General features: G+C 40.8%; 3 protein-coding genes across 6 annotated transcripts; all 3 read left to right on the top strand.

Annotated features, from left to right (window-relative positions):
* The first annotated feature begins 11 nt into the window (after positions 1-11).
* LOC146391982 (long-chain-fatty-acid--CoA ligase 1-like) lies at positions 12-11,685 on the top strand. Of its 2 annotated transcripts, XM_084939750.1 has the most exons (20): positions 12-191; positions 356-470; positions 3,773-3,837; positions 4,202-4,303; positions 4,466-4,565; positions 4,642-4,817; positions 6,319-6,351; positions 6,443-6,494; positions 6,584-6,657; positions 7,700-7,777; positions 7,882-8,016; positions 8,153-8,287; positions 8,847-8,942; positions 9,148-9,220; positions 9,343-9,431; positions 9,528-9,644; positions 9,737-9,880; positions 9,965-10,069; positions 10,362-10,433; positions 10,553-11,685. In XM_084939750.1, the coding sequence occupies exons 1-20, from the start codon at positions 12-14 to the stop codon at positions 10,691-10,693; spliced, it is 2,082 nt and encodes a 693-aa protein (XP_084795876.1). In that variant the 3' UTR covers positions 10,694-11,685. The 2 variants fall into 2 exon arrangements, with proteins under 2 accessions (XP_084795876.1, XP_084795885.1); XM_084939759.1 differs by lacking the exon at positions 7,700-7,777.
* A 68-nt stretch (positions 11,686-11,753) lies between these two features.
* On the top strand, positions 11,754-18,263 carry cenpu (centromere protein U). Of its 2 annotated transcripts, XM_084939781.1 has the most exons (14): positions 11,756-12,151; positions 13,052-13,106; positions 13,271-13,358; positions 13,456-13,663; positions 13,756-13,902; positions 14,136-14,220; positions 14,311-14,388; positions 14,485-14,575; positions 15,734-15,860; positions 16,126-16,204; positions 16,636-16,683; positions 17,458-17,519; positions 17,677-17,833; positions 17,917-18,263. In XM_084939781.1, exons 1-14 carry the CDS (start codon positions 12,147-12,149, stop codon positions 17,989-17,991), a joined length of 1,305 nt encoding a protein of 434 aa, XP_084795907.1. In that variant the 5' UTR covers positions 11,756-12,146; the 3' UTR covers positions 17,992-18,263. The 2 variants fall into 2 exon arrangements, with proteins under 2 accessions (XP_084795899.1, XP_084795907.1); XM_084939773.1 differs by having other exon boundaries at positions 11,754-13,106.
* A 126-nt stretch (positions 18,264-18,389) lies between these two features.
* On the top strand, positions 18,390-26,686 carry LOC146391980 (caspase-3-like). 2 transcript variants are annotated; one of them, XM_084939856.1, is made up of 7 exons: positions 18,390-18,605; positions 21,336-21,401; positions 21,939-22,096; positions 24,513-24,641; positions 25,088-25,263; positions 25,846-25,966; positions 26,222-26,686. In XM_084939856.1, the coding sequence occupies exons 2-7, from the start codon at positions 21,340-21,342 to the stop codon at positions 26,449-26,451; spliced, it is 876 nt and encodes a 291-aa protein (XP_084795982.1). In that variant the 5' UTR covers positions 18,390-18,605; positions 21,336-21,339; the 3' UTR covers positions 26,452-26,686. The 2 variants fall into 2 exon arrangements, with proteins under 2 accessions (XP_084795982.1, XP_084795974.1); XM_084939848.1 differs by lacking the exon at positions 18,390-18,605 and having other exon boundaries at positions 18,632-21,401.
* Positions 26,687-27,495: the final 809 nt, after the last annotated feature.

The raw sequence follows: 27,495 nt of genomic DNA, 5'->3' as shown, positions 1-27,495 counted from the left end.
TCGCAAATAACATGGAGGAGTTTATTCAGAAGCTGCCAGATCTAGATGTCAGCTGCTACGTCAGAAACATGTCCACCCCTGTGTTAGTCAGCATGGGGGCTGTGGTTGCTGCGACAACCTATTACCTGGCAACACGACCCAGGCCCCTCCCACTGGTCTGTGACCTCCAGATGCAGTCAGTTGAGGTTCAGGTAAGTTTGGTCCCTGTCAGAGTCACAGGACAGTTATGCTGATCGATGATGTGACCCACAAATTACTTGCTGTCATTAATTCTCTAACAAGATTTTTCACACAGAAACGTTCCAGCTGCTGTCGTTATTGTTGCATTCACGATCTGTTTCATTGTCATTGTGAGGGTGGAGATTTGGCGCGCCGATCAGTTCTACTGACCACTGACAGTCCCTTGACACATATCTATGATGATGCCACTACGTTGTATGAATTCTTTCTCAGAGGCGCCAGAGTGTCCAGTAAGTCACCAGTAATACAATTTAATCCCAATGTGGTACTTTTACTGTATAAATCAAGCTCGCATTCACATTCATCCTTAACTGCATTGGTGCAGTAGTGATGATGTGTTTAACATCTCATAGTAACTTTGACTTTGTTGAATACAAAAACTGTATATAAAAGATGGATATTTTATTTGAATATTTAGATATTTTAATACAATTTTATGACACACGTTATGTAAAAATTAACCTCCTACGCGATCATTAAGGCAAACTTAGCTGTAGAGACCGCAACTGTTGTTTTTACAGTTTTCATATTAAACATCTATGCTGCTGCTTTAAAGATGAGCATTTAAAAATGGGACCCTTTTTCCATTTTTGCAGAGGAACAGTCTGAAAAAGAAAGTGAATGACGTGGATTACCACTCATGTGGTTTTTCCACATTAGAGGAACAGCTTTGTCACATGTATGTGCCAACCATAAGAGCCATTGTGTTGGTTGTTTTGGAACCAGAAGTCCATATTTAGATAAGAAGGTGAAAAGCACAGTTAAATTATTTCAGAAATCTCTCAGTCAGAACATGCTATATCATGTTTAGGTAGAAACTAGCGAGCTAACTTCCTGCTAACTTCTAACTCCATTAAATTTAATAAATTCTGTTTTCATGGATGCCTGGATGTTAAACTTAATTGTTACACCTGGTAAAGCAGCAACGCTGATCATTTTATTAAAGATGAAAGAATTTAGACAGTTTTTAACTCTCAGTGATGCTGCAGTGATCGTTTGACTTTGGGACCTGAAGCAGACGGAGTTTAGGACCCAGCTGACTCCGCAAGGCTCCTGACTACAGTAGCCTTACAGGGAGTGCAGAATTATTAGGCAAATGAGTATTTTGTCCACACCATCCTCTGCATGCATGTTGTCTTACTCCAAGCTGTATAGGCTCGAAAGCCTACTACCAATTAAGCATATTAGGTGATGTGCATCTCTGTAATGAGAAGGGGTGTGGTCTAATGACATCAACACCGTATATCAGGTGTGCATAATTATTAGGCAACGTCCTTTCCTTTGGCAAAATGAGTCAAAAGAAGGACTTGACAGGCTCAGAAAAGTCAAAAATAGTGAGATATCTTGCAGAGGGATGCAGCAGTCTCAAAATTGCAAAGCTTCTGAAGCGTGATCATCGAACAATCAAGCGTTTCATTCAAAATAGTCAACAGGGTCGCAAGAAGCGTGTGGAAAAACCAAGGCGCAAAATAACTGCCCATGAACTGAGAAAAGTCAAGCGTGCAGTTGCCAAGATGCCACTTGCCACCAGTTTGGCCATATTTCAGAGCTGCAACATCACTGGAGTGCCCAAAAGCACAAGGTGTGCAATACTCAGAGACATGGCCAAGGTAAGAAAGGCTGAAAGACGACCACCACTGAACAAGACACACAAGCTGAAACGTCAAGACTGGGCCAAGAAATATCTCAAGACTGATTTTTCTAAGGTTTTATGGACTGATGAAATGAGAGTGAGTCTTGATGGGCCAGATGGATGGGCCCGTGGCTGGATTGGTAAAGGGCAGAGAGCTCCAGTCCGACTCAGACGCCAGCAAGGTGGAGGTGGAGTACTGGTTTGGGCTGGTATCATCAAAGATGAGCTTGTGGGGCCTTTTCGGGTTGAGGATGGAGTCAAGCTCAACTCCCAGTCCTACTGCCAGTTTCTGGAAGACACCTTCTTCAAGCAGTGGTACAGGAAGAAGTCTGCATCCTTCAAGAAAAACATGATTTTCATGCAGGACAATGCTCCATCACACGCGTCCAAGTACTCCACAGCGTGGCTGGCAAGAAAGGGTATAAAAGAAGAAAAACTAATGACATGGCCTCCTTGTTCACCTGATCTGAACCCCATTGAGAACCTGTGGTCCATCATCAAATGTGAGATTTACAAGGAGGGAAAACAGTACACCTCTCTGAACAGTGTCTGGGAGGCTGTGGTTGCTGCTGCACGCAATGTTGATGGTGAACAGATCAAAACACTGACAGAATCCATGGATGGCAGGCTTTTGAGTGTCCTTGCAAAGAAAGGTGGCTATATTGGTCGCTGATTTGTTTTTGTTTTGTTTTTGAACGTCAGAAATGTATATTTGTGAATGTGGAGATGTTATATTGGTTTCACTGGTAAAAATAAATCATTGAAATGGGTATATATTTGTTTTTTGTTAAGTTGCCTAATAATTATGCACAGTAATAGTCACCTGCACACACAGATATCCCCCTAAAACAGCTAAAACTGAAAACAAACTAAAAACTACTTCCAAAAACATTCAGCTTTGATATTAATGAGTTTTGTGGGTTCATTGAGAACATGGTTGTTGTTCAATAATAAAATTATTCCTCAAAAATACAACTTGCCTAATAATTCTGCACTCCCTGTAATGCTCCAACAATCCATCAAGCGGTGCGACTTCGTAGCTTACCAAAGTCGTGCTAAAACATTTTTGACAGATGTTTGAGCGCCGTGTAGCACATAAAATTGGTTCGAGGTCAGTAAGCACAACCAGAATTCATACATAAGGCGCACTGGTGATTTTTGAGAAAATTAAAGGATTTTAAGTGCGCCTTATAGTGCGGAAAATATGGTACACAAACAGTCGGTAACGACAGCAACTAGCCGTAAAATGTATGTAAATTTTCCACGTTATCCACTAGGCCGGAACAAAACACCTTTTTCCTGTATTTATCTTTCTGCTCCCGCCGACACATCTGACCAATAAGGGGCCTAAACTTTCTCATGTGGTTTGCAGTGATGTGTGCTGGTTCAGCTGCTATTCTCTTGGAGTTTTTTTTAAGTGTGAACAGAAACAAAACAACAGGAAAAAGTTACAAGTTTGCAAAGTCCTCAACTGATTCACACCACAGTATAGGTGTGAAAACGCCCTCAGTGTGTAAACATGCTGTTAGGCTAGCTGAATTTTCACATTTTACATAGAAGTCTATGTGAATCGATGGGGACTGACTCTCTTTTGAAGCCAAAGTCAAGTGTCCATTGCAGGGACTGCGGTCTTTGTTCTTCTGTGTTGGCTTAATTTTGAGGTTGCTGCTTTTGTCAACAGTACCTGTGTACTCTTTCTTAATGCCAAAAAGGCTGACACAATAGTCAACACTCCAGTTTACTGCTGTGCCAGCAGCCAAGCATGCAGGGTAGGAAGTGTAATCATCTGTATGTGTAATAGGGATATGTGTATGAAGACATCCTGGGAACACTTTTGAATTTGTGACATTAGGTTGCTCTAACTTTCCACTGTAGTAACTCTTCTCTTTCATCGTCCAGGTAACGGTCCCTGTGTCGGCTCCAGGAAGCCAAAACAGCCTTATGAATGGATTTCCTACAGAGAGGTAAGAGATACCAAGATTAGCTCACCTTGTATAAACATTATGGCCTCCAGGGTGAAAGCTACAGTTTTCAGTCAGTATAAACAGTTGTTTACAAAGTGGTGGTCAAAAAGGTGACCTCGTCTTTTTTGGTCACGTTGTTTGCCGGTGACATTCACTCTGCAAGTGCGTCATTTTATTCTGTACGCAAATCTGAAATCGTCACTTTGTAACTTTGTGCTAAAAGTGATCAAATGTAAATGAGAAGGTGAAAAGGCAAAATGAGCATAAATCAAACTTTGCTTTCTGAGGCTGAACAAGGTTGAGTTTGTCAGCATTAACAGCTGGTGTGTGTGTCTGTGTGTATATGTGTGTGTTTATGTGTTAGGTAATTGAGCAAGCAGAGAATCTGGGTTCTGCATTTCTTCACAAAGGAAACAGCAAGACCGCCGACTCTCACATCGGCATATTCTCTCAGAACAGGCCAGAGGTACATAATCGCACACTTTCAAGGTTTTAGTCTTTACTTTAACAAGCAGCTGCTCTATGATCTCACAGCCTCATTACTTCAGTGCTAAGATGAACCTGAATGTGCTGCTTTTTGACGACGGAGTCATTAATGAACTTAATCTTGTAATGTTTGTGTGTGTAGTGGACCATCAGTGAGCTGGCGTGTTACACCTATTCTCTGGTGTCAGTCCCTCTGTATGACACGCTGGGAACGGAGGCCATCGGCTATATTATAGACAAAGGTAAACAACGGTGACTTGGATACATGGCAGAGGTTTTTCTGAAGACGTTCAGCTTATTTGCTGTTTGTTTTTGCAGCTTCTATCTCAACTATAGTGTGCGATGTGACGGATAAAGTCAATCTAGTGCTGGACTGCATTAACAACACGAAACACAGTGTGAGAACCATTGTTCTAATGGAGAGCCCGAACACCAGCCTGATCGAACGGGGACAGCAGGCTGGAATCCACATCCTCAGCCTGCAGGAGATGATGGTCAGAAGCCTTTTTCTTTTTTTTTTAAATTAATTATTATTATTATTATTTATCGTAATTTCTTTGTCTGTTGTGTGTGTTTGTTTCATTCTTCTGCTTTTACCTTTAATAAACTTTATTCTTTCCCTCAACAGCTTCTCCTTTGTTTTCTGTTTTTGTGCAGTGCTGTAAAAGTACTCAATTCCTTCCTGATTTTCTATTTTTTGTATATTTCTCTCACTTTCAAATCTTTCGGATCATTAAACAAATTGGAATATTAGACAAAGGCAAGAGTAAATACAAAATGCAGTTTTAATTGAGGGGGAAAGAAAACCTATCCAACCTAGCAGAGGTCTGCTATCAATTAAAGGGGACGCTCCCCACCTTTCAATCAGTGGTGTGGTTCGCTTGGACAGATGTGAGCACAGTAATCACACTCTGGTGCAGACCAGAACCACCACAATGAGACGCTTTGGAGGAGGTGGTCTCTGTGCGAGTCCAAATGAACTCCAGATCTGACCCAAATACCATGTGCATACTGAGCTAAACACCTCCCTGTGTCCAGCTGTGACAGTGGGAGGTGTAAATACACAATGCAGTCTTTTAAAATTATAACTTCATTTATTCAAAGAAAAAAAGCTTCCCAGACCTTCTATGTGTGAAGTTATTGATCCCCCCTTTTTTAAACCATGAATTAAATGCCATTAACCACATTTTCAGAAAGTTGAGTTAAATTTTATTTGATTACTCTCAAACCTTCTGACTCATGAAATCACTGAAATGCTAAACCTGTCTAATAAAGTGAAGTAGGTTAAAAGAAATAAAGTTTAAAAGACCAAAAGGAAACAAAGTCCTTGACATCTATCAGTTACAAAGTTGTTACAAATGCAGTTCTAAGGGCGAGCCGGTGACCACAAATGAACCATTCCTGGATTGGGCACATAATCAGATTTACTCCTAGAGTGCATCAATGACACATCGAGGAGGTAACACAAAAATAAAACTACATCTAAAGAACTGCAAGCCTCACTTATCTCAGTAAGGTCAAAGTTCATGATTCAACAGTAAGAAAAGAGATGACATCATGGGAGAGTTAGAAGGAGAAAATCACTGCTGACCAAAAAGAACAGGCTCGTCTCAGATTTATCGGTTATCACAAATACGAGGGTAGCACAACCAGTTAACAGCTTTTACACAGAGGGCTGGCTTTGATAGCTTTTCATCTTTACTAAATGAAAAGTTTACTCTGATTATCTTTGTGTAAAATTCGAATTTGTCTAGTAATCTGAAACATTTCAGTGTGACAGATGTGCAAAAAGCTAATAATCCAGGAAGTAGGCAAATAGTTTAGTTTTGCTGTCCTTGCTGCTTTGTGTTTATTTGGCCTGTTTTCACTTTCATTTGTTTCTTAGATGGTTACTTCTTCTGCCTACGTTTCCTGTTGTTTTGTCTCAGTTGTCATCGTTTCCTTTTATCTCTGTATTCTCAGATCTGTTAGTTACCTGCTTTTCTTGTTGCACAGGCCATAGGGAAGGCCAACCACCAGGAGCCACTGGTATGTAAACACAGGCCTGTTAGACTGTCTCTAAATATTGAGGATGCTTTCTGTTATGCTGTCTGATCCATTTTTACCTCCATCTCTTCAGCCCCCTCAGCCCAAGGACATGGCAGTCATCTGCTTTACCAGTGGAACAACAGGTGACACATCCACAGACTCACAGTGACATGCAGCCACTCTGATTTGCGTTAGCTAAAATATTTGCCATGTCTCCTGTACGCACTTTCAGGAAAACCAAAGGGAGCTATGTTGACACATGGGAATATCGTCTCCAACTGCTCAGCTGTCATCAAGGTCACAGGGGTGAGGTGCTGATGTAATCATAGACCATCTCTCTGTTTGCTCATCGCACATCTCTTTGAAGCCGGTCGTTTGAGACCTTGTGGTGACCCTCTAACTTAGGGATGTCAGACTCATTGTGAGCCACATACAGCCCACTTTGATCTTGAGTGGGCTGGACCTGTGAAATGCTCCTTTCATTTAATATAAAGTAGTAACTCCACACTTAATCCCTGAGATATGTTAACGTGAAATGTAAAAACTACTTCTGAGTTTTTCTGCATAACAAGAAAATGTTTTTCTAGTAAATGAAAGTAATCTGTTGCCGTGACTCTTAGGGCTTAAATTGTAAATAAATAAATAAATGTGCAAAATTGCAGAAAACATTTCATAATTACTACGGACTCAATGTAGAAAACTAAAGTTTCTATAGTAGTTAAAGAAAACATTTGTTTGTCTGTTACATTGATGTTATATGAATTGTCTCTTTATCAGTAGGAAAAACTGTAAAACTTATGAAAATATAACAAAAAGTGTAAAATGTATGTCCAAAGATTGCAGTCTTTGTTGGACCAATTTGGCCCCCAGGCCTTATGTTTGACTCCCCAGCTCTAACGTATCGTATGTCAGTCTAGTAGTTTCCTCAGGTGCTTGCCTGGAAGTTGAGACTTTATTGATTGTGGGTACTTCCCACTTTTCATCACCAGGAGTTTGTTCACCCGTAGACACTCAAAGTCACCAAATAGCCTTAATTTTTATTCTGCCCTGTCCCCACATCACTGCACATCGCTTCTAGTGTCTATGCAGCTTCAGGAAGGAGAAGGACAGGAAAAATGCTGAAGGGAAGACAGAGAAAACACAGCTCACTAAGACCTTTAATGGTCTCGTCCCTCTTCTCTCCAGTCGTACGTTCAGACCGCTTCAGAAGAAGCTTGCTGTCTTTTCTGCATCTGTCCTACATGCTGGGGAGGGCGGTGGGATTACGAAGGTTAATGCTTTCCCTCTCTGTCTTTGTGCATGTGTGTTTGTCTTTGTGTTGATTGCTTGCTGTGTGTGTTTGTTTTAGACCACCTGTCCAGTGCTTCCCAATGATATCCATTTGTCCTATCTGCCCCTGGCTCACATGTTTGAGAGGGTCATGCAGGTTTGTTCCACCTGTCGTTAAAAATCAAAGAGGATTCCTTCCGGCCTGCTGCGTCAGGCTCCTTTTGATAACATTGTCCCAAATTTCCTCTCCCTGTCTGGTAGGGAGTCATGTTGATGCACGGAGCCAGGATTGGTTATTTCCAGGGAGATATTCGTCGACTGTCAGATGACATGAAGGCGCTGAAGCCTACTGTGTTCCCCGTGGTTCCACGACTCTTAAACAGAATGTATGATAAGGTATGAAGAAGTGTAAGCTTTCTGCTCATTTGTGTGCTATGATATCTTATAAAGATACGATTTTGCATAAATGCAGTGCTGATCGTAAGCTTTACGGATGTTGTTCTGTTTAATCCTGGTAATTCTTCTGGTGTAGATCTTCGGTCTGGCCAACTCACCCTGGAAGCGCTGGCTGCTGGAATTTGCCTTCAAGAGGAAGCATTCTGAGATCATGAAAGGCATCATCAGGAAAGACAGTATATGGGATAAGCTCATCTTCAACAGGGTCCAGGTATTCAGAGCCAGCACCGCTTTTATTTTAATACTATTTTGTCAGCTGCTGTTATGTCACTTTGTAGTTAAGTGCTAATTGTCCATGAATATATACAGTTTATTATTTTAAACAACAGTGAAAAAAATAAAAAAAACAAATACCAACCTACTTGTTACCTGGGGATCCACATTATTAAAAGGAAAATTTCCATTCCAGAAAAATGGAAAACAGAGCAAACAATGACGATACAAAAACACTGTAGCATCAGAGCATTAACAATGTCTGAATGAGTTTGTTTGGGATGCAGTTGAGCAGCTGTGAAGTAAATAATGTGATGTCTGTGAAGGTTCTCAGTCATCCAGGTCATCGTAGTCAAAGGAGCTTGCAAAGAAAAGCGTCTGGACTTCTTTAAGTTACTTGAAGACGTTTCACCTCTCATCCGAGAAGCTTCTTCAGTTCTGAACTGAAGAAGCTTCTCGGATGAGAGGTGAAACGTCTTCAAGTAACTTAAAGAAGTCCAGACGCTTTTCTTTGCAAGCTCCTTTGACTAAATAATGTGATGTGCTGCCCTCTGCAGGCCAGTCTTGGTGGCTGTGTGCGTCTCATGGTAACAGGAGCTGCTCCCATATCTCCAGTTGTTCTCACCTTCCTCAGAGCTGCACTAGGCTGTCAGGTAACACACACACACAATTGCTGAATGTAATCTACTGTTATCCTGTGTTGTTTTACTTCCGTAGTATGTGACGTCACAGTAATGTCCTCTGGGATGATCCACCCCGCCCTCCTATTGTCATTTTCCATGTTGCATAATTCTGTCTGTAGCAGCAGCATCACTAACGATTATAATAATAATAATTGTGGTTTGTGCTCTGTCTCAGTTCTATGAAGGCTATGGACAAACCGAGTGCACTGCAGGCTGCACAGTGACCATACCTGGAGACTGCACTGCAGGTAGCACATAACAAAGCTGCAGAACTTAACCAAGCCTACTTAACCTACTTTAACCAACTATGTAAAAGTGATAAAATGATTACTGATCTGAAGATGACCTCAAACTGACTTCATCTCAACAGGTCACGTTGGAGCGCCTCTGCCCTGTAACACAGTTAAACTGGTGGATGTACCCGAGATGAACTACCTGGCCGAAAATGGAGAGGGAGAGGTAAATCCGAAAAGCCGACATCAGCACATATAGCTTACTTAACGTCCATAGTTGTTTCAATCATTCACACTAGTCACGTGCGCGTATGTGTTCCAGGTGTGTGTGAAGGGCGCCAACGTATTCCAAGGCTATCTAAATGACCCAGAGAGAACAGCAGAGACCATCGATGCAGATGGGTGGGTCCACACGGGAGACATTGGGAAATGGCTTCCGGTGGGTTCTTCATCTGTTCATTACATTAAGCTCAATACATATGTGGTCTGTGGCCACACCTGGATTCAGTGTGTGCGCGTGTTTGTTTACAGAATGGCACCCTGAAGATCGTGGACAGAAAGAAGCACATCTTTAAGCTGGCACAGGGCGAGTACATTGCTCCTGAGAAGATAGAGAACATCTACATGAGGAGTGATGCGGTGGCGCAGGTATTTGTGCATGGAGACAGTCTGCAGGTAGGTCCTCTCTTTAAAACTGTAAGTTTCTCTAGAACAAAGTCCACTTTGAATGAGATACATTTACATGTTGTTTGCCTCCAGGCGTGTCTGGTAGCAGTGGTGGTTCCTGACCCCGACTTCCTGTCTGACTGGACCAGGAGGACGCTGGGATTGCAGGGCAGCTACCTGGAACTATGTGGCAGAGCGGTAATGGATTCAGAAAGCTTGCACAAAAGTCTTAAACCATCCCTTATTTCTTTATATTTTTGCTGCAGGTGAAATAGGTGGAGCGATTTACTGAAATATGTGCAAATATAAACTGATAAACGGTTTATAAGGCAAAATCTGATGGCTAATTATTATGTGTACACACAACACTGGTTCGTCTGTTGTTTAGGTTTCTGTTTATGGTTGAATGACTCATAGGCCAGTGTTCAGCAGCTTAACAATGTTAATATTGAGTAATATATTGAGAAATTTTTCATTCTTCTGTATTTAGGAAGTTAAAGCAGCCATCTTGGAAGACATGCTGAGGCTGGGCAAGGCAGGAGGCCTCAAGTCCTTTGAGCAGGTACAGCACTCAGTCGTAGTTGAAGTATTTCTGTATACTTTGAATTGTTTTTCCATCAAATATTAGAAGTAATATTATTATTGTCACTAACACCACCTGGCCACATGTCTGTTCTTTAGGTAAAAGCCATCTGCATTCACACCGAGCTGTTCTCCATCGAGAACGACCTGCTCACTCCAACAATGAAGGCCAAGAGGAACGAACTGCGCCAGTACTTCAGATCCCAGATCGACGAGTTATACGCTGGGATCAAAATGTAGAAGGACAAGTGGAGAGCGGGAGGGAAGAATAGGCGGCAGCTCCTCTAATGATGCTTTAGATTCAATTAAAAGGGGGAAAAATAACCGAGGTACAAGCTGAAGCGCACAACAGAAAGCAAATGAATGAGACCCTCTGAGGCCATCATCACAGGCCTGTTCTACAAAGCAGGTTATCTTTTTATTACCTGGCTTAATTAAAAGTAACAACTACTTTCACACACACAATGGTGCTTATCAAATCAGTAATGTGATTTTATGGACATAGACAAAGACAAGGACACTACAGTACAAACCCTGAGGACTCGCTTTAGTTCTCACGGCCAAACAACATGATTGTCGTGCTCAACAGAACACAAAAATAATTTGACTACAGGATCTGTGGTACGCAAGACAGAAAGTCAATTTTAACTGTTGATGGAATTGATTAGCCTTTGATATTTAAATATTAATGATGATGATGCTGATAAGGTGCTGAGTCTGAAGAAGCTGTTTTTGTTTGTACTTCACCTTTGTCACATCACAAATCTCAGGCCTGCAAAAAGCAAACACACATTGTGCACTTTTGTTTTCCATCATTCTCACACAGAACGGTTCACTGGCATTGATGAGACAGTTTGATGTCATGATTTTGTTTTAGTGTTGAAATTTTTAACAGCAATATTGTTTCACTTGGTTCCTTCATTGTCTGCATGAATTAATTTAGTTGCAGTCAGGACTTGTCTTGTGGGATCAGCAGATGAAACAATTCAATGTTAGCTTACTGTACACAGGGAAGTCACTCAGGAACATACAGGGCAGACACAGAGGGAAAGCTTTGTTAATGTTTAATTACTTTATAGTGGGTTCAGGAAGGGAAGAGATTTGGTAAATGAATCGGTTTTTGTAATAATGCATTATTTAGATAACAAGGAAAAATAACATTAATTTGTATTATAATTGTTTTTAATGTCACATTTTGTAAAATATTTGATTAAAAAAATCGGTGTAATGTTTGTACATTGCTTCACTAATGCACAAACTTGAAAGATTCTCATTTCTTCCTGTTATTTTTAATCAGTCGCATTTGTTTTTGTATTGACATCAGTCACTGATTTGTGTTCCAGATTTCGTTGCTTTCGAAGTTTCGAAAAAGGTTCTTTATGGTCTTTTTCGCATTCCGTAGAAATAAGGACGCTTCAAATCCGCTGTGGGGTTGGCTTTTTTTATTCTCACTGTAAACATTCTTTCAAATATAGTGAATTCAAAGCAACTTAAGGCAAAGTTAAAGTTGAGTCTCGAATGCAGTTATTTTATCTATATAACCCCCATTTGCACATTTTTATTGTATTATTTTCCACCCCTGTGTGACTGGAATGGTACAGTCCGGAACTTGAACTATTTTGCGGGAGCAGCGGGAAGCTGAGCTCCTCCGACGAACAGCTTATATAACGTACTAAACCCACAGTTGTTCGTAATGAGGTGAGAACTTTCCGTTTTGTCTTCTAACATTTCAACACTTTAAGAAATATTTCTTTATACATACCGGAACACCTTGTTTGCTAAAAGAAACTTTTCGTTGACCTGCTGCTGTTAGCATGATGTCAGTGAGGGAAGTTATACTGTCGATATAAATAACGAAAAGAGAAACACACTTGTGTTATAGAGTGTGGCAACTAGTGGTATGTATCTGTTCCGTGATGGCGGTCACGGCTTCAAAAGTGCTTCGTTTGGAGCCATTCACAGAGCCAGAGCCTGCTTTATGTGTACAGCCAGTTCTCAGTATTTGTATGGCCGCCCTCTTCTTTCTGATGTTGATCACCATCTCTCTGGGCTTGCTCACATCCAATAAAAATTAAACATTAAATGTAGCAGATAAGCTCTTATTTTTTTTAATCTACATTCGGCACAAAAGCCGGCCTCTTAATAAGAAGCACATTTCGCCACTGGCACAATGTTTTTATTTCACATGTGGGTGTAACGTAGCCCGTGGAAGGTTTAAAATATATCAGCTGACTGTGGCATGAAATAGGAAACCCTGATGAGCATTTACACGATGTGAGCCACTTGTCGAGTGATGGTTTGTCTTGAATGGTTGGGTGGTGTGTCACTGTAAAGTGTGGGACAGCCTATCTGCTCTATTAACATAAGTGACAGTCCTCTGCTAAAGGAGGTAATCATGGAAGCACTTTCCTTTTAGTATTTTGAGAATATAACCGGCTCTCGTTATCGATATAGCCTCACCTGGGTCTATCCAGGTACTTGGATGGAAAATAAGAATTCCACCACAGCCTTGCGTTCTTTAACCAGGCTGGTAGGAGCATGGTGAACAAGCCCAGCATCCAGAGCCAGTTAATAACATATGGCCTTTTGTTTATGCAGTGCCAAAAAGCGACAGGGAACCAGAGTGCCGGCAGCGCCTCCAGTGGAGAGCGAAGTAAGTTCATCCATGACTGGTTCAGTGTGATCAGATCGATTGGTCCTTCTTTCGTTTGCTGCATTGATTTTGTTGAGGAAAAACACGTAAAAATAGTTGTTGTGGGGGCAACTTTTAAAGCACCTAATTATATTTTTATTCCACTTTGTTTTGCTCAAATTTAGAAAGCGTCAGCTTTTGATCAAATGGATTCCACCAACCTGTCCTCTATAGACAAAGCTAGCTTCCTGGCAGGGTTACAGCTAAATTATGGTAAGACTATTGAATCTGAGTACCTTTGTCATGTGTTGTTATACATTTTCTGCTCCTAATGAACTTTGGCTGACCACATGATGCTTGTGTTGCCCAGGCAACCCTCTGCACAGTACCGCCATGGAAGAAGATTTAAATGTGCCTGAAGAAGAACAGAACAGACCAGAAAACCCAGGAAAGGCCACCGGCGGACAGCGTGGAGCTGCTGTAAAGAGGAAGGTGGCAGAGGAAGGTCGAAAGAATAGGAAGGAAGAAAGGAAGGTAGAGAGGGGCAGGAGAAGTGCTGGTGAGAAGGGCCAAACCAGGTAAGGTATAGTTAATGTGCACTTACTAGTTTATTGTGACGTGAGTGCTGACTTTTTTTTTTTTTTTTAAACCTCCTGTATGCACCGGTTAGCCCAGAGAAGGAAGCCACTGCAGATGAACAAGCAGAGCCACGTGTGGAGGTACATAAATCTGTCCCAGAGAAGGACAGTCAGCCTGCTCCTAAAGCCATACAGAAGCGTTTAATTGGGAAGAAGCCTGCCAAGAGGAGAAGTGCAAGGTGAGGCCCTGTACAAAGAACCCCCTGTACAAACCCCTCAAAGCTCTAGAAGCTCCTTTCTACTTACCCAAATATTTATGACTGTGAGTACAGAAGCTGCCCCCCCCCCTCTGGAAGAACTTAAACAAACAACTTGAACTTGACTGTCTGAGTAATGATGCTGAAGTGACTGACTTTTATGTTATATCCCTATTGGTTTATTTATCTGTGTGTGTCTGTCCGTGTCCCACTAGGCCTGTGAATAATCAGCAAAGGACGGAGGACAAGAAGAGAAAAAGTGAATCTGCTAGTGGAAGATCCAGTGACAGTCAGTCACAGGTGAGGAGCTCTTGTGTGGTCATAAAGCCTTTCAAATAAAAATAATTGAGTTGAGATGTCAGATGTGCTGAAAATAATGATTTGTTCCAGAGCTCTGGCCCCGCCCCACAGAAGAGCAGACGAGTGCTTTCATCTGATGAGGAGGATGTGGATGAAGACTCCAGCTGGGTATGGACTAGCATTAGCACAGAGCTTTGAGCAGCAGTGGCAGATATATGGGCTATATTCTAACTTTGCATCTTTTTCTTCATGTCATTTCCTCAGAATCCAAGTCCAAAGAAGGCCATGAGGGGAAGCTTGGGAAGAATGAAAAAGTCTTTGTACGAGAAATCCAAAGCTAGGAAGTCTTCATCAGGTAAGAGCAAAGAGAACTAGTTACTGTCTGTTATCACTTTTACAATGCATAACGTCTGATGAGACTTCATTTCTGCTGCTACGTTTGGATGTAAGGGTCAGAATTTGGTACACACAGCATGAAAGCATGACCTGCCTGGTATTGATGGTTCAGGCTGCTGGTGCCGGTGTAATAGTGTGGATATTTTCTTGGCTCACCTTGGGTTTCTGTATTATCAACTTTATTTAAAAGCAAATACATACCTGAGTATTGGTGCTGACTATGTGAATCCATTTATGACCACAGTGTACCCATTTCTGATAGCTGCCTCCAGCAGGATAACACGTCATGTCATTAAGCTCAAATCGCGACAAACTGGTTTCTTGAACATGTTGTCATATCGCTGTGGAGCAAATCTCTGTGGAATGTTTCCATCACCTTCCTGATTGTAGAAATTGCAGCAACCCAACACTATGCAGGTGTACCTAATGAAATGTCCAATGAGTGTATTTGTAATCAGTATCTGTGGCAGTGTTTCACAAAACATGCAGTTGGCATGAAGGTGGGAGGCTGTTGTAGTCAACACTGTCGCCTTACTGCAAAGGTTCTGATCACATGTTGTTGTGGGGGGTTTTGTTGTTTTTTTGTAACTAACACAACAAACATTTGTTTCTGAAATGTATCAACTGTTGGTGTGATGGACCAAGCAGCCAATTACACAATTTTACCCCCCAAAAAGTTCAGAAAGACAAATTTAAAAATAAAATTAGTGGATTCATAAAGAAGCTCAACTAAGCATAACTACTCAAAAAGTGACTTCCAGAAACTTAAATGAGTAAACTTAACTCACAAACTGAGCACAAAGACTGTGCACACTTCATAATATCATTGTTAGGTTAAAGTAGAGACATTAATGAATTATATTGCTAAAATAACTGGAATCCAAACTAAGGAGGTGAATGTATGGGTTGATTTTGCCCATGTGTGGCTGATGCAGTCACAGTTGGCCTTCATCAGAAAGAACCAAAACAGACTCTAACCACATCACTGGGAAAAGTATCTCAGTGAGCCTGGCCCTGTGCTTTATTTAATATTACTGTAATTTAATTGTAATTGACATTTTTCCTTAAAAAAATATTGCTCAGAGTGATTAAATAATGGAGATGATTCCCCTCGAAGGCAGTGGATCTGGAGAACCAAGACAGGGCAGCACAGGCAAGCAGAGGAGGAAGAAACGAGGCCAACACAGAGGGACAGAGTTGGAGGTGCTGCTGGATTCCTTCCTTGACTTCTGTGAGCAGTACAGGTAAACTTCCAAAATTCAACACTCATTCACCATGACCCTCTCTGTAGCCTGTAATCTAGGCTTTAAGTACACATTACAGTCATTTTTATTAACGCCTTTGCATTGACAGCAGCTGTGTTTCACACAGATAAATATTGAAGCAATGATGTTTACTTTAGAAAAGCTCAAAGGCTGAGTCAGGATGCAAGAAAACTGCAAGCATGCTGGTAGAGGTAATCATTCAGGTTGCCAGCAGCATTACTTTGTTCTGTGTGCTTGCTTTCAGGGAGTCTGTGGGGTCTAAAGCTGTCAGACACACCATTGATTGTTTCTCCAGCAATGTCAAAGACCAGCTCACAGAAAAGGTCAGACTTTCCTGATTCTGGTCATGATGTCAAACAGAGGTTGTCAAGGACAACACAGCTTTACTCTGTGTTGTTTTGAAGGATGCTACAAGCTGGATTAAACCAACAGTGTATTACCAGTAACTCATACATTGTGTAGCCATATTAGAGTGTAAAGCACTATAGAAGGACAGGATTACAGTGACAATTGTAATGCTAAGTATTTCGTTGGTTACTGACATTAAACATCATGAAATGCAGGGAGGTCCCTGCAAGGCCTTTTTCATCTAACAACATAATAAGTAGTCGATCCTACTTCAAACTCTAGATGTCACAAATGGACTTATTATGATATAACTTGGGTTTGTTTTCTACATGAATTGCGTCTAATAGACAGCAGCATTTTGTTGATCAGCCATCATTAAATCAAACACTGTATTTGTCTCTTTCAGATCGCTTCACTTAAAGAGCTCAAGGTTTTAAAAAGAGAAAACAACAAGGTAATTATGACGTCTGGTCAGCCTTACTAATGTAAGCATGGTAAAATACTAAATTGTGACCCTAGTAGCATGTTAGTACGCCACCTCTGATCAAGGATCCCAAACACGCATCGGGACTGGTTGGAATGGATCGATCAGGCTACCAAACACACTCAGTCAAGCTGCAGTTTGTTAATGGACATTGAATTAAATATTATTGTGTGTGTATATTTGTGTTCTTTTGACCCTGTGTGGATTGGAGGAAATCCTAAATGGATTCAAACAAAGTCTTGTTTTTTGATTTGTATGGTTTTTAAGTCATTAAAGATTTGTGCTGCACAATCATTGCACTGGAAAAAGTTCAAAGAACTCATTAAAGTCTTAAACTTCCCATCACGATGAATTTACATAAGCATCTAACCACAACACCTCCCTGCTAGTTAATGATTCTCAGCTTTGACTCATTCAAAACGGTCAAAATCAGATCAACAGGCTCATTTTGACGTTTCTGTGTGTCCTTGAACTTCTAGTCTGCACGACAATAATCCACTTTATACTCTTGGAAGATAAGACGAGAACTTTAGTCATTTAATCGTTCCATATCGCCTCCTTACCTTCTGTATGAGCTGGCAGAATGTGTTAGACATGAACATACTGTTACTGTGATTTTATGTTAGAGTACTGATGCCCATGTTTAGCTCAAAGTCAGCGTCCATACTTTGCACTGAAGGGTAACAGAGCAGCTTGTATTTCTGCAGGCTGGGTAAAGTGCTTGTTTCCATTGTTCTGTGTTAGGTGGGCTCTTTGATCCGTAAAAACACGCAGAGACTGTTTGAGGCCAAGCATGAGATGATGAGGTGAGCAGCAGCTCAGACACATGATTTACAAACGGCTTGTTATAACTTTTATGTCTTTATAGAGTCATTTATGTGAAAGAACTAGGTCTTGGCGAATGTAAAAGTTTACATTCTTTTCCTTTCACTGACTGCTGACCTCGTGTGATTGTTCTAACAGAGCAGAGAGGCAGGCATGGTTGCTGGAGAAGGAGAAAGCTGAACTTCAGCAGCGGTTAGCCGACCTGAGACAAAGCCAGGCCTTCCTCCATGACATCAGAGAGCTCAACCGACAGTACCTGGACTACAGACAAAAACACCCCAAGGAGAAAGAGACGGTAGAGATGCACAACAACATTAAATACCCAAATACTGTATTGTGTATTTCAATGATGAGCTGAATTCTGGTTCCTTTTTCCAGTACGGGGCCTCCAGCTTACCAGCTCTGCTCTTGGAGACGAAGCACATTAAAACAGCAGAGAGAAAAGAGACTTAAAATGAGTCTGGGAAATGACACAAATGCAGAACGTTTAAAGCTCCCAGAGACTGCACAATATGAGATGAGAGGCTGGAAGCAGCTTGACGGTTTGGATTGTAACGTATGGTGTAGATAAGGCTTTGTATATAACACTGTCCTGTTCATTTAGATCATAAATGTAAACTGTGGATGATTACTAGAAGAATGTGACATGTTTTATAGATTAATAATATGAATACATTCATATTGTATTTAATAAATTCAAATAATGGAACCAGAGTTTGTGTGCGTGTGTAGTTCAGTTGCTTTCTTTATTTAACAAAAGGAAAGAAATCCCTGAAGCAGTCTGAACTGCTACTGGGATTTCCGCGGAGCTTCTGATAATTATTTGTCGCAGCATTTCACCTGCCTGTGCAGAAAAGAGAAGGGATTGTTGGTAACTAAACAATAGTTGTCTAAACCAATCAGCGTTTGTCTTTTAGTAGCGTCATCCCGCCCACACAGAGTCGGCGTTCCCATTGGCTTAAAGTTTCAGGTGTAAACTTTTAACTGAGAGATTTCCTGGTTGGCTTTATTTATGTAACATACTTCATAAAAGCACATTCTACTGGTTTCTACTGTCTCATTAAGAGGTACGTTTGTTTTGGTGTTTTCTACTCCGTTCGTATTTACTCTTATGAGTTACTCGCTGCGTGGGTTTACCGTGTTCCCGCTGATATTTACGTGTTTTATCAACTATTTGCTTCACTAGCGCGTTTTCTGACGTAGCTGTAAACTAAACTGAAATTGTTTAACAAACCAGCTCGGGAGTATTAGTTTTAGGTCATTGTTCACTCGCCTTTATTACTGTGTAACATTAGCTGTAGTAGCACTTTAATGTACAGTTGTCGTATGTTAGGTTTTTGTAGTTTGTGCTACTAGTCTGCAGTCGGACTCACTTTTACGGCGTTTATATTATTCATATGGAATATTCCCACAGATCTGTCACTCATGTACGGGGTAATTATTAAGCTAACATCCAGGTATGGTGCGTGGAAGCATTTCAATTGGCTTAACGTAAAAACAAGAACGTGCTGATAGAAGGGTTGTAAATACTTTTTTGTTATCATTGCAGTTTCGTTATTAGCTCTAACTTGGTGTAGTTAAACAGTAATGGTTGTTCCTTAGTATCAGTCTGCTTTGAATATGTTAACATTCAAACACATGGGTGTGTGGAAACAGCAGTCTGTGGTCCTAACCCCAAAAGTAAACCTAACTAATAATAGTCAAATGAACAACTTACAGGAAGCATTGTGGGTTTTGTGGTTTTTTCACTTTGGATAGATCACGTGACCAGTATTTATGACAGGCTGAGATCCTCTAACCCTGAGTTGTTGAACATGGGTCTAGGGTCCAGAGGTAGCCCTGCTCACTAAATGGGAGACTTAAAATATAAAAGAATTTCATTGAGGGCATTTATTTGTTATTGGTATTCCTCCTGATGCCAGTGTTGTGCTAGAAACTGATTTTTGATGTTTCAGTGTGCTTATATTGGTAAATAGACTGACCATACATTTACGGAGGGGTTATATCTAAAATAAAGACAGGACCTGCTTATCTGTATTTCCTATGTCTATACAGCCTTACTGCACCTACATTATAGTCAGTTCCATCAGCCCTTTTTGGCCATTTAAATGTCTTAATAAAACTGTGATGTTATGTTTGTTTGCAGCTCTCTGGGACAAATCTCTGTTGAAAAAAGACATTTTTGGTGGCAATCAGTTTTTACCTGGGTAAATGTCTGTACAAGTGATTTTGCCAAAACTTCATCTCAACATCTACTTGACAGAAAATGTCTTTCACGAGAGATGTGTTTTTGACAGATTATCGGCCACGAGTCATTTACGACGGTCTACTGTTCAGCACAGCACCCGCAATTACAGGAAAATTAAATATATTTTTAGAGATGAACAAAAGACATAAAATACTATTGCTGTTTTTGAAACTAACTGCTGTGCCTTTACACCATTCCGTACAAGTGTAATATCCATTTAAAAGAGGAAAACTGTCTTAGTTCACCCAAAGGCTCTTATCTGCATCGGAAAATATGACCTCATCACGTAGCCTTGCTGACACCAAGCGACAGGCTTAAGTGACCAGTTGCTTGGTGGCATTATATGTACCAGTGCCATGTACTAGTACACACAATGTAGGAAAAATTAGCATCGTAATATACAGCTGGCTTATGTTAGTAGTCTTCATTTTGACAGACCTTTATATTTTACAACGCGTACATTATGTACTGCAGTGATCTCATACACCTATTCTATATTTATCAAACTAACATCTGGATGTTTCAGAATTTAATTTAAAAAATCAAACAGAAAAATACTGACTCACTGTTTTCATGTTGACGGTTATTTTGTCTTTCACACTGTGAGGTAACTTTTCTCATGATCCTTATAAAACACTTCCTGTTGTGTCAGTGGTTTCACTATGAGCTACAGTTTGGTGTGGTTTAACAGGAGTGGCTCTTCCTGAGTATGCTTTTAAACTGCTTTAACTTATATATTGACATATTAGTTAATCCATAAAGTAGATTCTGTGTTGGTAAACACAAGGTTGAGTGTATGGAGGCACCAAACCCACAAACCACCAAACTACTGGTCTAATGTTTTTCTTATTTTTACTGCTCTTGTGCCTTCTGCCATGACCCCAAAAATTTCCCACGTTTGGGACAAATAAAGGTTTATCTTATCCCTGTTACCGAACAGCTTCCAGGGTAACTATTGTGCTTGTTGTTGGGTTTTTCTTTCCACTTTGAGATTGTATAATCTGGCATACTCTGTCAAGCTACATGACCTTACAGGTTGGGACTGCAAAAAACAGAAGAATCCCATTCCAGTTTGTTGGTGTGTGCTTCACTGAGTGAATGTGTTAAATGCAGAGAGGAATTTCCCCACGGGGATCAGTAAAGTATACATTATTATTATTATTCAAGAATTGCACATCAATCAACTCCAAACGTTTTAGTCATGCTTTTCAAAGTTTTGCAACTTGCACAACCCAACCAGACTCCAAAAATACACTTCTCCAGAAAGTGTAGCTCTTTCTTGAAAACACTGAGAATGGCATGTACTTCCTTGTAAAGTAATTGTTCTCCTTTTTCTATCGAAGAAATGCTATAGCATGATCTATATCACTGATCTTAAATCTTGAAGATGAGGAAGCTAATCAGCCTAAACGAAAATGCATGTGTTTTTAAACCAACTGTAAGCGTTAGTAGGGGTGTGGTCCACCTTTGGAGAGGATCCACAGGGTGTTTGGTTTCTTTATCTTCCTGTGGTGATTTCTATGCCACCTTTTGTCTCTTCTGTGTGCAGGAACATGGCTGATGGTGACATGCAGAGAGGTGGGGACACTGTAGATGCTGCAGTTTGTGGAAATGGGTAACTATTGTGCGTTGTTGCTCACTGTCTGAGTGCCCACGTGTTGAGAAAGCTTAACTACTGTAGCAGCTCTGTTTGCTGAAAATGTGGAGACTTGTGCACCTCCTGGCTGATTTGACCTTGGCTCAGGTTGTTTTCCTTCATATTTTAACATAAGTGGCTTATGTTACCGTCGTCTTCACTTTGACGGCCAGCAGTTTATTCTTCAGTTTGCCACAGTGTGGTTTTAAACCAGCAGGAATAATTAGTAAAGAAGCTGAGCGTACAAGAGCTGCTCAAAAGAAAATAGTGCATGTGAACATGCTTAGTTGCACCAATGCTGTGAAGTTCTATCTGGTACAATGACATTTCAAAACCAATCTGTGTGATATTCTTGTACGTTTTCATTGAAGTCGTGGGTAAACAAACAAGTTTAGCTACAGTAGCTACAGTCTTGTTAACAACTTATTTTATGTGTGACGGTGTTAAACAAGTTCTTCATGTTTTAAGTACAGGGCAGTCATGAGTCAGAGTGTGTGTGTGTGTGTGCTCCATCAGGGCAAATGCAGAGGCTGCAGGAAGTTGCAAGACTACTGAGGAAAAGGACTGGAACAGCAGCAAACCAGAAGCCTCTGACGATTACCGCTACAAGATGGACTACCCCTGCATTGGCACCTGTGTGATTATCAACAACAAGAACTTCGACTCAAAAACAGGTAAGATAAGATAAGATAACCTTTATTAGTTCCACGTGTGGGACATTTGTTTTGTTACAGCAGTGGACAGTGCAAAGTTGATATATCTATGAGATACTGTACACAATAGAATAGAATAAAATAAAATGTTAGATACAATCGAATAAAATAGAATACAAATGCTATATACAACAGTGGTAACAGTGGGTCCAGACAGTCATTCAGATGGACTGAGGCACTTTGCATTTCATGATCATTGTCTCCGTCTAAAACTGCCTCGTCACAGTGCTCGTTCCAAACTTCACTAATTTTCCAAATGTCATCAGCTGCGCTACGTTGTGCCTCACACTTCACACTGTGGCATAAAAACAACCTGATACAGTCTTTTTAGTTTTTAACTTATCACAGTAGGAAAAGAAAACAAGTACCTCACATGGATATGATCTTGAATAAAACATAAATACAGTGAAGACCAACACAAGATCCTTTAAATGTTATTACCCAGCACGTGTTTGGAGATTGAATGGTGGTTGATTAACCTCCTAAGACCCGAACTCTTCCTTCTTGGACTTCCTGTCACAGGAGTGTTTGTATGTTATATCCTTATCCAGATTTATAGAATGTCGGGGAGTGCTTGTTTTCTTTTTACACTATGCTCAATAATAGTGTTGTGTTTGTAAGACATGACACCTCTATGGTGCAGATGTTTCCCTCTCACTTCACCCAGTTGTAATTGTGCACATGTTGTGGTGTAACAGTAGTAGCATCTGTAGGATCATTTTACAGCTGCTATCTATCTAACAGAAAAAAAAAAAAAAAAAAAAGTACGGAAGCTCCAAACGCAATTTCATTGTTCTCTGACAATGACAATAAATACTTATCTATCTATCTATCTATCTGCTGCTGTGACAAATCCCAGTGTCTGCAGTGAAAAGGGAGATGGGATTTTCCCACATTTTTCCAAATGTACAAAAAGTCAAATGAAGTACTTTCCACTGCTTTGCTTTTTGTGCAGTTGCAGTACAAAGGAATCCTGCTGTGACAGTTACAATCCCAGTTCCAAAACAAACTTGGAACTAAAATGTAAAACAGAATGCAGCGACAGATCTCACAAACCAAATGGTAAATGGCCTGTATTTGTATAGCGCTTTACTAGTCACTAAGCTCTACACATCCAGTCATCCACACATTCACACACTGGTGATGGCAGCTACATTGTAGCCACAGCTGCCCTGGGGCGCACTGACAGAGGCGAGGCTGCCGAACACTGGCGCCACCGGGCCCTCTGACCACCACCAGCAGGCAACGGGTGAAGTGTCTCGCCCAAGGACACAACGACCGAGACTGTCCGAGCCGGGGCTCGAACTGGCAACCTTACTCTTGAGCCACGATCGCCCCTATGAATTAACTGTATGAACCAATGACCAAGTGTTGGTCAATGAACCAACACTTCATTGACCACAGAGCAGAGGAAACGAGCGCTGTCCCGTTCTCCCGTTCTTGTTTAATATCAGGACTCTACCTGCACAGCACTCCTGGCTCTTATTTGTCATGTTCCTGTTTCATGATGCTCCAGCTGTTTGCAGGTGGTGAAATATCTGGAGGCAGGTAGGCCAGTTCAGCACCCGTACTCTTCTAGTACGAAGCCACATAAAGAATGCAGTTTAAAAGACGATGGTGATGGTCGCCTGCCAGATGTGAAGGCTGTTAGTTCCATAGGCACTAATGCATCACCATACTTTTGGACTGATAACAAACTGGATGGTCCCTCTACTCTTTAGTTTGGAGGATCCATGTTTTCCAAACTGAATTTCAAATTCTTTCACAGAACAGTTTTCCACCTTCTCACTCCGTCTTAATCAGCTTTGGCCGAGAGAAAACCGCAGCCTCGCTGGATCATGTTCACACATGGCTTCTTCTTTGCGTGGTTCAGCTCTGACCTGCATTTATGGAAATAAACTGTATCCACAGACGATGATGTCTGTGAGTGTTTCTGAGCAATGATAAAATCATGCCTGTTGGTAACGTACTGCCACCCGAGGGACCAAAGATTCTGGGCGTCCAATCGTGATATGATACCCAACCACGTTACTGACATGTGGCCAGTTAACCTGAGGTAACCCTACAGCGCTGTGAAAAAGTATTTGCCTCTTTCTCCAGTTCTTATTTGTTTTTTAATAATTGTCACATTTACATGTTTCAAATTTAACAAACTGTAATATTAAACACAGATAATCTGGGTTAGAATGAGCTGTATATTTATCATGAAATAGTTAAATGTATTAGCTTGATTTGATGTTTTTTTAAGTTTTGTTGTGAATAAAATATCAGTTTATGAGATTTTAAATCATTGCATTCTGTTTGGATTTTATTTCCAGGATTTCCAGACGGTGCTGACTTTATAGTGTGCTGCCTTTCTGCTTGTGTATCTCTGTAGGGATGGGCACTCGTAATGGGACAGATGTTGATGCTGCCAATGTTGCAAAGACTTTCAAAAACCTGGGTTACAAGGTCAAAACATTAAATGACCAGACTGTGGCTGAGATGAAAAGGCTGTTGTTAGACGGTAAGAAGACGTTAAAGCTTACCTCTGTATTCACAAAAACCTCTCCATCCTGTTACAGTCAACCTGTGAGCTGATTGTAGTGAAATGCTGTGGTTGTGGTAACCACCAGACGGCAGTTGTTCTAATGTTGCTATAGCGTTTTGTTAGCAGTTGGCGGATGTTATAGAGCTACACCAGTTACACTTACATAACAGGCACTGTCTGGTTTGGTTTTAACCAATCATCCCAGTCGTTTTAGGAGAGTAGCCTTAGCCCATTGAGAAAGAAGAGTGAAAAAGGATGTGAAGGAACATAAAATGTCCAAAAAAGTTTATTTTTGTTCATTCTATTAGAGTAGCTCCGCCAAAATAAAAGCACTGGCTTGTGAGTTGGCATCAGGGGGTTGTTTAAAAACAGCTGGACTAATGATTCCTTGGTGTTTCCCATCTGTTCTGCTGTGTTTCCAGCATCCAAAGAGGACCACAAGAACAATGCATCATTTGTGTGTGTGATGCTTAGTCATGGGGATGAGGGTGTCATATACGGCACTGACGGCTGTGAAAAGTTTGATACGCTGGTACAGTGCTTCAAAGGAAGGCACTGCAAGGGTCTGGTGGGGAAACCAAAGCTCTTCTTCGTACAGGTGAGTTCATTATGGCAGTGTGGTACACTTCTGCGATGTGTCTTCACATTCCCGTGTTTCAGTCTTTATATAGTAACGTCTTCATTTGTAGTTTATTAAGTTCAAAGTGTTGCTTTAATTGTCATCTGTTTTGTAACTTTTAAAAACAAAACACTGCTTTCACTTTAAATGTACATGAAAAAAAAATGTAACCATTGAATTTCTTTATATTTAACTGATGAGTCAGAGCTAACACAGCCACTTTTTAGCCACTTTGATTTCCTCCAGGAGCTTTGAGGACAACTTGTCCAACACAGATGTTTTGGATATAAAGTCCAGATGTTTCTTCACATTGTTCGAGAGCTTTAGTTAATGTGGGGAGGTTTTAAACTACTTTTAAAGATTGGAATTTACAAAATATACCTTTAACCCTTTTTCTTAATATCCAATTTGACTGATAACTGTAGTTTATATGTCCTGGTGCTGCTGAAATTCAAGTTCATTTAGATAATGCTTCTAATAACTGCCCGCCCAAGTTCCCTAAGGTGTTTCAAGATGTGTGCCAAATATGAGATCGATTTTGAGTTTCTTCTTCCTTTTCAGGCATGCCGTGGTTCAGCCCTGGATGAGGGAGTCATTGAGGTCGACAGTGGAGCAGACGAGCAGACGTCTGAGAAGATTCCTGTGGAGGCCGACTTCTTATACGCCTATTCCACCGCTCCAGGTACAAACAGTTTCTCTTAATAGACGGGACATTTTAGAGTGATGTCCCGACCTCAGGACCCACCTTCTGGGTCATTCTCATAAACCGATGGGTTGGGGTGTGAAGAACAAGCATCGACACATTGTCCTGTTCATTTTCTGTCTATGCTTCCCTTTTTCTGTTTCCTTTTTTTTTGGCCTACAACGCAGCTGATGTGTCACATGTGGTGTCCAAACCTGTTTTCTAAGAGCGCTAACACTGTCACCCGTCCTGCAGGATACTACTCATGGAGAAACACAAGCAACGGCTCCTGGTTCATACAGAAGTTGTGTGAGATGTTGGAGCGCTACAGTGGGAAGCTGGATCTGATGCAGATCATGACGCGAGTCAGCTACGGTGTTTCACGCCAGTTTGAGTCCTCCAGCAACCTGCCTGGATTTAGCAACAAGAAGCAGATCCCCTGTATCGTCTCTATGTTGACCAAAGACTTTTACTTCCCCGTCTAGATTTACATGGTTGAACCTAATATCTACCCTCTGGCCACCTTGAATGTATACAGTCTGTTGTGGTGTGCTGAGCAGGATAACAATGATTTAATTGTCACTATACCCAAATGCACTTTGCACTGAGATAAAAACACATCAGTGTTGGATGATTTTAGTGTTCGGTCTTGTTTGGGAAACACAAAACACTATTAGTTCCATAGTTAAAAATGTATTACAATAAAAAACCTTATACTGATGCGACAGCTTCCATCTTTTGTCATGTGATCATGCTGTAGGTTTGACACTTCATTGTGTTGCAATGGCCCAAAGTCCAGACCTCAACCTGACTCAACTGTTTACATGCAGTATCTCTCACAGAGGAAACTTTAATATCACCTGTCAAAATCTCACTTGTTTTATTCTGAATTTTACACACAGGAATAAGATTATTGATCCAACTGACCAAATCATTGACACAGCTGGTTTGAAACGTTTGAAGAAAATTCAGATCAGCTGATGGTTCAGTAGTATTTGCTTTAAAAGCATATGTGTGGATATAACCTGTAACATAATGCTACCACAAACACACCCGAGATCGTATGTGGAGCAAAGTTGCAACAGCAATGTCTAAACTAAAGCATTATGGAAAATTACGTGGGATAAATTATCAATATGTTTAAGGGACAAGTAAAGAAGTTCAAGCCTCACAAATAACTGAACTCATTTTATGAAAAAAAAGCAGTCTTGATAAATGATTACTGAATGTTCTTGAATTTGCCAAAATAAAAGACACTTTCACATTTGATTGGATGAAGAATTTCAACCTCCTTATGGAATCTTTATTTTTTCACTGGCTTTGATTTTCTTTTGCTCTGCAATTTCAAAATTAACAAAATTCCCCTAAACTGATCATATTTTCAAAAACAGATGGCTGGTCCTTTCTTTATGCACAGAACTTTAGTAACGTTGTTACTTCGCGCCTCTGAACAGGAAACAGAACCCATTCTGCGTCCTCGGGTCTCTGGAACTGAAATTTGCAAGTCTTGTTTTCTTCCAACCTCTAAA

This window comes from Perissodus microlepis, chromosome 2 (assembly GCF_051167445.1).
Source record: "Perissodus microlepis isolate ML-2025 ecotype Zambia chromosome 2, ASM5116744v1, whole genome shotgun sequence".
In the NCBI taxonomy this organism is placed as follows: Eukaryota; Metazoa; Chordata; class Actinopteri; order Cichliformes; family Cichlidae; genus Perissodus; species Perissodus microlepis.
The sequence above is the reverse complement of the archived record's forward strand: the minus strand, read 5'-3'. Positions and strand labels throughout refer to the sequence as shown.